Source organism: Dothidotthia symphoricarpi (assembly GCF_010015815.1).
Source record: "Dothidotthia symphoricarpi CBS 119687 unplaced genomic scaffold P153scaffold_32, whole genome shotgun sequence".
NCBI lineage: Eukaryota > Fungi > Ascomycota > Dothideomycetes > Pleosporales > Dothidotthiaceae > Dothidotthia > Dothidotthia symphoricarpi.
This window is the reverse complement of record NW_022985039.1, coordinates 65,583-76,747: the sequence shown is the minus strand read 5'-3', so window position 1 is coordinate 76,747 and position 11,165 is coordinate 65,583. Positions and strand designations below refer to the sequence as shown.

The 11,165-nt window shown below is 48.8% G+C and overlaps 6 protein-coding genes across 6 annotated transcripts; 2 read left to right on the top strand and 4 right to left on the bottom strand.

Annotated features, from left to right (window-relative positions):
- Positions 1-276: 276 nt before the first annotated feature.
- Positions 277-931, bottom strand: P153DRAFT_371705 (uncharacterized protein). The gene has a single exon (XM_033669323.1). The coding sequence runs from the start codon at positions 764-766 to the stop codon at positions 608-610; it is 159 nt and encodes a 52-aa protein (XP_033517777.1). The 5' UTR covers positions 767-931; the 3' UTR covers positions 277-607.
- Positions 932-968: 37 nt separating this feature from the next.
- P153DRAFT_304037 (uncharacterized protein) lies at positions 969-2,144 on the bottom strand (the record flags this gene model as incomplete). Its single annotated transcript, XM_033664557.1, has 2 exons — positions 969-1,220; positions 1,287-2,144. The coding sequence occupies 2 exons, from the start codon at positions 2,142-2,144 to the stop codon at positions 969-971; spliced, it is 1,110 nt and encodes a 369-aa protein (XP_033517776.1).
- Positions 2,145-2,876: 732 nt separating this feature from the next.
- On the top strand, positions 2,877-3,388 carry P153DRAFT_303983 (uncharacterized protein; the record flags this gene model as incomplete). Its single annotated transcript, XM_033664554.1, has 2 exons — positions 2,877-3,081; positions 3,108-3,388. 2 exons carry the CDS (start codon positions 2,877-2,879, stop codon positions 3,386-3,388), a joined length of 486 nt encoding a protein of 161 aa, XP_033517775.1.
- A 419-nt stretch (positions 3,389-3,807) lies between these two features.
- Positions 3,808-5,918, bottom strand: P153DRAFT_435973 (uncharacterized protein). The gene is made up of 4 exons (XM_033673195.1): positions 5,789-5,918; positions 5,676-5,720; positions 4,397-5,630; positions 3,808-4,341 (listed from the first exon to the last, which is right to left on the bottom strand). The coding sequence occupies exons 1-4, from the start codon at positions 5,878-5,880 to the stop codon at positions 3,982-3,984; spliced, it is 1,731 nt and encodes a 576-aa protein (XP_033517774.1). The 5' UTR covers positions 5,881-5,918; the 3' UTR covers positions 3,808-3,981.
- A 1,599-nt stretch (positions 5,919-7,517) lies between these two features.
- P153DRAFT_435972 (uncharacterized protein) lies at positions 7,518-9,087 on the top strand. Its single transcript, XM_033673194.1, has 2 exons — positions 7,518-7,630; positions 8,057-9,087. The coding sequence occupies exons 1-2, from the start codon at positions 7,540-7,542 to the stop codon at positions 8,776-8,778; spliced, it is 813 nt and encodes a 270-aa protein (XP_033517773.1). The 5' UTR covers positions 7,518-7,539; the 3' UTR covers positions 8,779-9,087.
- Positions 9,088-9,515: 428 nt separating this feature from the next.
- Positions 9,516-11,099, bottom strand: P153DRAFT_391614 (cytochrome P450; the record flags this gene model as incomplete). The annotated part of the gene is made up of 2 exons (XM_033671083.1): positions 9,516-9,703; positions 9,752-11,099. 2 exons carry the CDS (start codon positions 11,097-11,099, stop codon positions 9,516-9,518), a joined length of 1,536 nt encoding a protein of 511 aa, XP_033517772.1.
- Positions 11,100-11,165: the final 66 nt, after the last annotated feature.

The window sequence follows — 11,165 nt, the reverse complement described above, 5'->3', positions numbered from 1 at the left end:
GGCGGACGTCGTCACTTATTGCGCCCCATCGCTGGACGCCGCACGCATCCAAGCCACCAACGGCCACGTATAGAGTTGTCTGCCTTGGAAACAAAGTTGCCGGTACAACCGCAGTAAAGTAACGTCGAGGTAGACAGCCAGAAGCCTAAGTTGGACAGGGGTTCAGCTAGCTATATTAAGCAAAGCGCTTACTCCGCACTTTCCCCTACAAGGAAAAGCGCAGATGACACTACGCGTATGAGTTGCAACAGACCAAAATCTTACTCAGACTCGTACTCAACAAGTCCATCGACCGCACAATCTTTGCCTCTTATGGGACACAAGTAATACATTGCCAGACGGTGCACGCTGAGATGAATACACCTAGCGAAAACGGGAACGGGGAGCCCTGCGTTCAAGTTGTCGATGAAGCTACTACTGAAGGGATGAGACGGCAACTAGATTCACTTATGTCAAACACAGATGTACTAGATGAACTTGTGATCCATTGTTTAGGAGCAAAACCATTGATGTTGCTCTACCTTGACAACATTTGGACGCCGAGAGCCGAGATATTGGTTCCTTTTCTCTTTTCCTCTCAAAGCTTTAGACCAACCTCGCAACATGGTCATTGCGTGCCTTCACGCTCCACATCGCTTATGGCCTCATATCCCCCCTCCTCAGGATTTGTTATCGCTGACAATAGGCTTAGGGCAACAACGAAAAGCGCGCCCGCAAACAAAAACGGCAGTCCAAGCCAGCCTTCGCCTTTCTGGTTCATGCCCATTACGTATAGTCCAGCATATATTGGTCCGCTGATCGACCCACCGATCGCTCTCAACATTGTGATCGCGGAGTACACGACGCTGATCTCACTTGGATCAACCATGTCCGTCGTCATCGACCGTAGTAACGCGTCTTGCCCGGTTCCGAATGCCAGGAGGACGATACCTAGAAAGAGACAAACAAGTTAGAGCAAATTACTTTCATTAGGGTCTATGCCTCGTAACTTCAGCACAAGTAGCGCACTTACCGAGGATTGCAACAAATACAACAGGTGCGAAACCAAGACAGAGTGTCCCGACCGCAAGTGCAGCAAGGCTTCCTTGAGTAAGATACTTATCTTTGTCGAAAGAGCAGAGACTACGAAGCTTATAAGGCAAGTGCGATGTGAGAAGCGGCAGGAGTAAGACGAGTGTAAGTAGTTCAACACTCATTTCGAGCGAGTTGAGGAAACTAGCCTGAGTAAATAACAATCATTAGTCGGTCGACAATTCAAGTGAACTCTATTGGAGAAATCAGCTTACATCTGCGAAGGTCCACTCATAACGTTTTGAAACATATATGGCCAACATCAAAGGTACAGAGTCGAATCCTAGCTGGCACAAGAGGACCAACACCAACATAGTGGCTACTTGCTTGTTTCCAATGAGCATCGCAGTAGTATGCCTCAGTTTCCTACAGAAAGACCTGACACGTAATCTCCAATCTCCGGCGATAACGCTGTGACCCGGCGCCGATTGGTGGTTTGACGCCGATGTGGACGGAATCATTCTTGCTGTGACAGTAGCAATACAAAGACTTCCCAGGCCCAGCGCCCACGGCAACCACTGGTTAACCTTCATTGCCATACCACTGGCTGCATAGCCTAGAATACTTGCCCCGACGCCTGCAGCCCGTACTCGGAAGAACATCTTTGTTCGCTCCTCTGGGTTGACAACATCTGCAATGATGACATGCAGTAACGTGACAACAACAGTGAAACCCCCGCCAAGGAAACAGAAAAAGAAATGCAACCAAATCAGTCTGATAGGAAACACGTCAGGAAACCAGCACACTATGAATGGCCAGCCGTCCTCTAGAAATATGCCAAACACAGCAAGTGAGAGTATGAAAGAATGGCCGCAGCGATCTGCCAGAGCAGCGAAGGGAATTGCAAGTAAGGAAGGGATAATAATGGAAAGGCGCTCAATGCCCCCTAGGAAGGCGAGTTCTTGTTGCACAGGTGCGATCTTGCAGTCGTAAGGACCATTTTGCGCTGTGTCGGCATAGTGACGGTCGCAAATGATGGACTCGTAGATCGCAATGCGTGGAGCGGGTTGAATGCTTTCCCCGAAGAGAAACAGGAAGGCCGTAACATAAACGAGAGAAACAGTATGTTTCATTGTGAAGGGGTGCTGGTACAATGACGAAAATGGAAAGAAATTTTGATCTAATCAGATGAGATGAGATGACGGCCTGTCTGTGTGTCGTACTAGTCCAAATTTGGTTAGATCTACGGAAATGCGCCGCGCCGAGAAGGGGCACCGGCAATTCAAACTCTGCCAGTTCTGCTGTCCATAGAGCTGCAGTGAAGGCCACTCCCATGCATACGGCGATCGGGACGGCCAGGATGCATGGCCGCTGATATTTGACAAATTGGACCCTCTGCAGAGCGCAACCGTACAAACTATCCGCACATACTGGACCCTGAATGGTCCTGGTAAATTGAAGTTCTAGACGGTGGAGGTCTTACCGAACTGCAATGAGCAACTTTTCGTACGTTCAGTAGGTATGCGGTGAACGAACTTCGAGATGCAGGATTCACTGCGTTCGACGTTTTTCCTCCAGTCCCCCGTGGGATTCTTCTCGCACCAAATTCGGATTGCCAGCTTGCTTGAAGGATTGCCCTCCTGGGCCTATATGTCAGCGTTGGAAAGGTGGCGGAGTTGAAGCTGCGAATACTGTTGTAGAACCTCGCCTATTGGTTATTGATCAGGCGCCCTCAGCGTGGCCTGACGGGTCGGTCATTGCATCCGTACCACCGGCGTCATGTGGGCGGCCTCCTGCAGCATCGTGGGCAACGCCCACCTCAATATCTCTTCATCCATTCTTCGGCCTATTTGGGCAGGTACACCATGACCGATCTTGATAAGACTCAAGAGCAGCCGCCAACACCGGCGTGCATCCGGAACTATGATATAAATGATCCACTTCAACAGGAAGTCACTTGCGTCTTCGACCGTCTCAAGAATGACATCATGGGCATTATCGCGCTCGGAAATGATGGCGTCTTGCGTTCATTGACCGCTGATCGAAGAGTGCTATCAGCCGAAGGATTGCGTAAGTTTGACAGTCCAGTCCATCAGGCCACTCATTCCTACCATATCTCGATCCTGACGTCCGTTCTTCAGGCCCAGAACTAATCGAAGCGTTTCTTCGCCGGTTTCCCGAAGACTACGTAAAGAGAGCACAGGAGCAGGGATTGAAAACTTCCGATGGGACAAAAACTGCAAAAGAGAAATGGTTCAAGCCTGATGAGGATATTTTGCCACCTCCCCTACCTCAGGAGGAACTGGAGAAGGCTAGAAACATGCCGGAAGACCAAAAAGAGTTACTGAGACAGAGGATGAGAGAGCGTGAAAAGTGAGAGCTCACACCCGAACGCCGGCCCCAAGAACTGACTTGATGTAGCATATGCGATGAAGAAGGAATTTTAGGTTGACAAAGTATGGTTAGTTAGTGTATAAGCGGTCCAGCATAAGACAACACTATTCCTACCTTTGTCAATTATCTCTTAGTCATCAACAGATAGACATACTATGCCGAGTAAATGTATTATGTGTGTATACGTACTAGCTTAAACGCCGTCAGCGAACAAGATGCAAAAACTACTTTTGCATCGACATGGTTTTCGAGTGAGAGACTCCTACGCTCCAATGTATGCATGGTCATAACACCTGACTCTGCTAGCTTGTGATTCATACTTCTCCAAAGGTCACCAGGTCCTATAACCCCAACCGAATGATGCAGCAGATGACGCATGGGTCGATCCCGATTTGTTTATATGGTTGATGTGTTTCAGTGAATATATAAAATATCCAGTTTCATGTACCCTTCTCAAGCCCATCAGCTAGAACTATAACATTCAACTGCTGTTTGAGTCGAATATGACATTGTGCAAAAGATACAACCGAATGGGGAAGCATGAAAAAAGTAAGAACATGTAGCCCTTTGTGTCAACTACATCACGAACCATTCGTCCCATTCCCCCCAAACATGCATCGAATTCCTATCACCAACACGACGGAGCGGATCCAATGGATCTCTACCCCTCAAGATCCAAGCTACCGACGTAAAACTACCCCAGAATCCACCATTTTTGTCCATATCGAACTCGAATACCGGACACACAAGCCGACTCTCTTGCACTGGCCTCCCTGTGTTTTCATCCACCTCACTTTCCTCAACTTCAATGACGCGCCTTGCTACTACGGCGCTCTGCTGGGCGTCCGAGGGACCTTCTCGTGGCGGCTTCCTTTCAAGGAGAGAAACTGATGCACGCCGAGTGATAGGACAGCGACATCGGGTGGCCGCGAAATACTGAAGTAAAGATACGATTAGCCGATATTCTGATCATTTAGGAGGTTTGACGTACCAGTGGAAAGATTATCGAGGCTTCGAAAGTGAAGTGAGCGCCTGCCTGCCTGTAGCTTCTGGCGGATGCCAATGTTGTTTCTCTTCTGCCAGATAAGTATCTGGAGCCCGAAGCTGTAGCGGAGGATTCGGACGGTACTGATGGGATGCATAAATTCATGGAGTCCAGCACAATCTTCGCGTGATAGTTCAGGGATCTGAAGTTGGAGATATGTGCATCAAAGATGGTTTGATGGATATCGACAGCGCCTGCCAAGGCCAAGTAAGTGCAGTAATGTGATACTTTGAGTGAGCTTGCTATGACCTTTTCCTCGTTCGATAACTCCCCACCCCCTTGAAAGATCTGCAGGTTGAGCAGCCAAGACTCATGACAAGTCAGAAGATAGCCGCGATATTGCAAATCTTTGATCGAAGGTTGAATTCTTGAACTAAGCTTTCTGAAAATGATCGAGATCAACACTACGGTTGCATTCCGGAGCTCATAGATCGCGGATTGAGCTTCTACGATACTTGTGAATGGCCGGTTTCGGGGTCCCTGCGGCCGAGGGCAAAAAGGTTCAAGGGCAGGCTCGAAAGGTGCGCCGAACATGAGCCCAGTCCCCATGGCTCGGATGAACATAGGAATCAGGTTATCTGAAATTATGCGCGGACCAACCGTTTCCCCCCCTAATGTGATAGAAGATGATGGACACAGCGGACCAACTTGCTGAGTATCTAGATTCCCTCGCCGCTCGACGATGATCTTGAGTCCGCTTTGAAGGTGTCTCAATGCAGAATGGGTATCGCCTCTCAAAAACTCGATGCAGATGAATAGCAGACAAGCAACAAGTCCAACTTCTATGGAGTACGAGTAGTCGCTGATACGAGCGACAAGATGTTGAACCGCCTTGTTGTAATGAAGGAGTAGAGTCTTGTCGATGACAGAGACAGAGCGAGCATGCCTCAAGCTACCCGTCTGGGTCTTAGCAAGATAACCCAATGCGATTACAGCATGTCGAACAGCAGGCTCTGATTGGGCCATCTGAAGGACTATACGGGACCAAAACTCGCGGTCGAAGCCACTGGCCAATGTTGGACTAGCACAGTGATAGTAGAACTCTAGGTAGACAACACTGTCACCCAGACCAGACAGCATCGGAATGGCACTTTGGAGACTGGAAGATTGACTGGGAACGACAGCGTGGGAGCTTGCATCTTGATTGTAGCCATCGCATCTGCGGCCTGTACTCGTACATCTATCAAAGTCAAATGGGGTTGTGTTGGGCATATCCCATACATACTTTGTGCATTGTGGTTTCTTTTCATCGCACTTAACGCGTCGAATTCTACGGCAGACTTGTCAGCCACACCCGGATCTCGCCTATTTCTAAGTAACGAGAAAACGATCGCGTACTTGCACGTTCGACAGCCAGTCTTCACTTTGGCGCCATATCTCTGTGTTCGTTTCAGACTGGGGAATTCAATGACAGAGGTGTTGGGTATCATGACAAGTACGCGTTGAGTAGCGCTATGTTATAATGCCGGTTGGTTATCGAACGAGACTGGGGGCGCTAACAGGATCTATCAGGTGTGAGTTACTCTAGGCCAAGCATAGCTAGATCATCACGTGCATATTGGCGTTCAGCCTCACCTTACTAACACGAATTCCCGATCATGTAGTTTCCTACCTGTTAAGTAAATCACCAAGGCGCGATGAGATGACACCTCGCGAGATACCAACATGATAGGCTGTATTTAACCATCATTGGGCGCTATTGCTCTTCTAGGTACTCAACAACATCTCTTTAAACATGTGATGGCTTGAATTGCCGAGAATCAACTCTGCCGAGCTGTTCAGGGAGCAGACACTTTTCGGTTATCACGACTTTTTTTCACTATTGTGGGCAATGGATACCGATCAGACTTGCCCAGGTAGACATGAGAGTGTAAGTATGCAGAAGGGTCCAACTTCAAAGAGATAGAAAGGCTGTTGCTACTTCCAAGGACAACCTGGATACCCTCAAGACTAGTCTGCAACATGTGCAACGACAATACACAAAGGCTGCTGATGAGTTTCCTGGTAAACTTTGTACTGTCGACCTCGAGGATTTTATGCTCAAATTTTGGGTACGATGCATGAGGTTTGAAAGTCTTCAGCAGTCTTGCTGTTACTGTCATCAGTGCCCTGAAACAAGCAATTCCCTTACTCGTATCGATGCTTTCATACAACACCCAGGTTGGAGAGGCGATCGATATTTTCAAGGGAGACAAATGTGGCGTCAAAGACGTACCGGAGGTTGATCACGGCAATGTGCCTGGTGCCAATTCGAAAAACACTCCGCCCCCAAATGCCCCATGTGATTCCTGAAGATCTTACAGATATTGCTTACAACATCGTTCGGTTCACTCATGGTCATGTTGCAAACGTGGCGAACCTTCTGGCGGCCAACGGTGGCAACGTCGACTGGGAAAGTATAGCATGCACGGACTTGCAGAAGTCCAAAACTGGTCCTGATGTCACCAAATCCCTGCTTGAAGGCCATCATCCGATCTTGTCCTAAAGTCATCGAGAAAATCAATAAATACACTAGACAAGGTATGGAAAATAAACTGAAGCTAGCCAATGATATCGACAAGGTAAGGAATCGGAAAGCAAACATCAGCCAAGCGTAAGTTGATTCCACAGCTCTGTGGCAGACATCCCAGACTGTTTCTGGGACAACTACTTCTACAATATCACCACCTGCCGCAGATGCCCCTCCGGCCCTTCAAACTTCAGTATTCAGAGCCCAGGTGATCGAAGCCGTATCGAACAAGCTCAATTTTACTTCCGCCTTTCTCGAAACATAGCAGATACAATATTAGGCAAGTAGTAGAGACTATCTCCAAGCTGTTCAGGATTTTGGTAGCTTCCGGGCGGAGTTGGCCAAATTTGATACTGGGAGCGTCTCGCTTGTAAGTGGCAATGTTTCGATATTGAGAAGATGAGACTGATGCACAAAGGAATAAAATCAGGGCTCTCCTACTCAAGAGTATGGAACTGACCCTTCAATATAACAACCATATCAACGTTAGTTACCAGTTCACCGACTATCAAGGCATAAGTCTGCTAATAGATGGTAGCATTCTTCCACGCTATCGATGCCGTTGTTCTTCTAAGCTACGATGGTCACATTGAACTTGTCAAAACCTATGCTTGACGCGAGATGTACGGCATCTCGAGACGATGTAATGTGCCTCATTCCCTCTAGTCTATGTGAGTCATGAATTACAGTATGGGAAGTGTTTGTGCACCAAGAGTTATCAGGTTGTACAAGGTCGGTTAAGTCCGTGACGTTTGATCTGTGACCGGTGATGTTTGGCTTGCGTGGCTACAAGGTTATTCGTGTGGCATATACATGTATCGTATGAGTAACTACCGATGGTCATATTCAGAACAGGAAGTGCTGCCTAAATTCACATAATATCCTTCGTTGATGCACATGTTCGCAATTTATGAAAAGGCACAGCATGATTGGCTTGTAGAGACTGAGGGGGCTGTGTAACAGTCATTAGTGCGTCAGAAAAACAAGATACGTTCTTATCACAGTGCTGTTGCCCAATCCACCGATGTTGCGAACAATAGCCTATCTTTTTATTGCAAAGTCTTTTTACAGTCTTTCTCATGCATAACCCCTTATAGCAAATACTTTCTCGGAAAATTCTCCTACCCGAATGGCCCAATCTATCATGGAATTGTCCCGATCTCCGCTACCGTCACCATACATCTCTGTCTGCATCTCAACTGTCAGCTCGACACTCGACCTAGCTCTTAACAGACCCTTCACAATAACTGTCATTATGACACTTCGCCACACCCATCCAATCACGTTCCACAAGCACACAACTCCTTTCTTTAACAGACTCCTCTACAATCCCGGCTTGACTTTCACAAACGTCCGTACTGGAGAAAGCATCAGTCGGGTAGTCATGCATGTATTATACCTGAGGTCCGAAGAGGATATGTTACCCACAGAGAAGAACAGACCAAGCTGGGTTACACTATCCCCAGGTGTACCTCACACCCTAGAAGCTACGCTCAGACCCAGGCTCACCGCACCACCAATTCCCCTTACGCGGGGTATGACAATTGCGGAGATAACAGAAATTCAAAGCCGCCAGACGAAGACAATGAAATGGCCAAATGTCGCGAATTTCGAAGACGAGCAAACCTACGAGATAGGTGTTACTACGGGTGTGGGTGTGAAGGAATGGTTTCCAGAGAGTTTCGATAGGATATTGGGGATGAGGGAATTAGGGATGACGCCGGATGTTCGGAAAGAGGCGATTGGCTTTGAGGTTGTACAGAGTGCAAGGTTTACCTTAAAGAGGCCGGATAAGGACGGGAGTCTCAATTGTTTGTGAAGAACTTGAGGACTTCTGCTTTCTCAGCAAGCTTATGTAGCGGTAGCGGTTGTTCTTCAAAACGCTCTACAAATTTAGTCCGACTCAAGGATTGAGTTTTGAGAGGACCCTTAGTGCACAGTGTCACATTCTATAACACAACCCACGACCTACAGTAAGCTCCGCGTTCTTGCAAGAGAGGGGGCAAGATGCCGTGAAATTGCAGCTGAGTTCCTGTCTTGTGACGTAAGTACGCGGTGGGTAACGATGTACGAGAGGCATCAATTGGCAAGATGCGTGCTAGCACAGGTGGGGTAGTAGAGGTTGAAGACGGAGAGTGAAGGGGATCGATTCTAGCATCAAGAAGAATATGTTGAGGTGAGTAGATAAAGCAGACATCAAAAAAGGCCTGGCATAAATATATAACGTTTCTTTTGGGTATTTTTCGCTTGGGTCAACAATTTTCATGAGCAATCTGGGATCGCGGGGACACATTCTTTCGACAGGCTTGTAACAAGGTTGCGGTTTGATAGGGGGTGGAAAAGGGAAGAGGATGTGTCACCTCTATGCAAATGGAGATACTTTAGGCATAACTGCGAAACTATTGTCCAACGGTCCTCCAGAGAACAGGTATTGGACCAAATTCCGATCATCCTGGTACAAGTTCTGCTAAGATTGAGATCGTTTGCTCAATCGCCATGAAAGAACGAATCGCCCGGTGCTTTATCATCTATCTCACTGATTGCTCAGTCGAGAACCTATTTCTCGCTTGGTGACAATCTGATGAGGGGGCCGTTCTTCGGTTTCTGCGCAGAGTGACCATTAGTGTCGAGCTTGGGCGGAGCGGTGAGCTTGTTGCCACTTCTGTCTTCGAGGCTGAAGTCGAACGAGGCCAAAAAGTAGGCCGTGATGATGTTTTGTTCCAGTTTGGCGAACCGCATGCCCACTGTACTGATGTTAGCGAAGGTAGACTGTCAGAGGAAGATGCACTTACAACACGGGTGCCTCCCAACTCCCCATCCTAGGAAGGCGTGGGGCTTCTTCTTGTCCTCAGCACGGTCTGGCAGGTACCTAGCAGGATCCCACTTTTCTGGGTCCGGGTAAATTTCAGGATCGAGGTGCGCATCGGCAATAGCATATGCAACGAAAGCTCCAGGAGGGATCACCTCATCGCCGGTACCAGTGGGAATGGCCCTCCCACTCAAGTTCTTCCTGAACGTCGCGCCTAGTAGATTGAGGCGGATCGACTCGCGCAAGCACAAATCAATGACGGGAAATTCAGCCTCCCATGCTTCTAAAGGAACATCATTCAGTTGATAACGTAAGGGTGCAGTAGGATCTTTCGCGTATTTCGCGGCGGTGTCGCGGACTTCGTCGCGGGCTTTGGCGAGCCACTCAGACGAGGTCGCAAGATAACACATGATCCACGCCGCATTGATGCCACTGTTCAGCAAACCTGCGAACAACGCACCTACAATGAACTCCACAATCGCATAGGTCTTGTCGCCCTGATCCAGCATGTACTGCAGCGCATCGTCATGCTTCTCACCGCTCGCAGCCCGCTTTTTGACAATACTCTCGATCATCGTGTATATCTGGAGGCCGGCGTACGTGCGCTTCAAGACGGCAGGGGATGGCAGCTTGGGGAACATGACCGAAGTCGCTGAACCGCTGCTATCTATCGATTCGAAGTGCTTCAGAGTGTCCTCCAACACTTTGGCGTCGTCGGCGATCTCATCAGCACCCACGACGCGGATCGTGAGACGAAAGACAATGCGATAGATGCTCTCGAAGGGATCGGTGATGCCATTTGGCTCGGACTTGATGGCGTCAATGGCCTCTTGCACATCGGAGATGAGAGCAGGCAGCTTGCGACGGAATTGGTCGTTTTTCAATAGATGCGCGAGACGGCGACTGAAGTGCTTGTCCATCGAAAAATCCTCATCCTCGCCCTTGCCCTCAGCCTGTGCCGGCGGCGGAGGCGCCTGCCCGAACAAGACGCTATAACCCTCAGAAAGACCTAGCTCGCGCGACTCAAAGTACACCTGGCGGCTCTTATCCCCGGACATGGCGATAACAGTGTGCGCACCCGCATGGAACGAGAAATTTCCCGTCTTGGCTTGATCGCGTCGCTTCTTGAACCAACTCCAGCGCTCCGTCCAGAAACCCAGAGGTCCCGTGATGGGATAGTTGTCGCTGACTACGGAAGGCGCATTGGGGGGGAGTCGGCGAAAGAGCAACGTGTGCCCAAGGACGTAGCTGGCGAAAAGGACGACAGACGCAACGAGAATGAGCATCGTCGGCGACGTCGACACTCGGCTTGTTAGGTCAAGTAAAGCCATAATGCTTCACGCGCCCAGTGATTGATTGTCAGGTCGACCAAGGAGGGAGTAATTGATATGGCAGGT

Coding starts and splice junctions, on each gene's coding strand:
- P153DRAFT_371705 (XM_033669323.1), bottom strand. CDS start 766: ATGGGCATGAACCAGAAAGGCGAAGGCTGGCTTGGACTGCCGTTTTTG.
- P153DRAFT_435973 (XM_033673195.1), bottom strand. CDS start 5,880: ATGATACCCAACACCTCTGTCATTGAATTCCCCAGTCTGAAACGAACA. Junction 5,721..5,788: donor ACTGGCTGTCGAACGTGCAA/GTACGCGATCGT, acceptor AGTCTGCCGTAG/AATTCGACGCGTTAAGTGCG. Junction 4,342..4,396: donor CCTCGATAATCTTTCCACTG/GTACGTCAAACC, acceptor TCTTTACTTCAG/TATTTCGCGGCCACCCGATG.
- P153DRAFT_435972 (XM_033673194.1), top strand. CDS start 7,540: ATGGTCACATTGAACTTGTCAAAACCTATGCTTGACGCGAGATGTACG. Junction 7,631..8,056: donor CCTCATTCCCTCTAGTCTAT/GTGAGTCATGAA, acceptor AACCCCTTATAG/CAAATACTTTCTCGGAAAAT.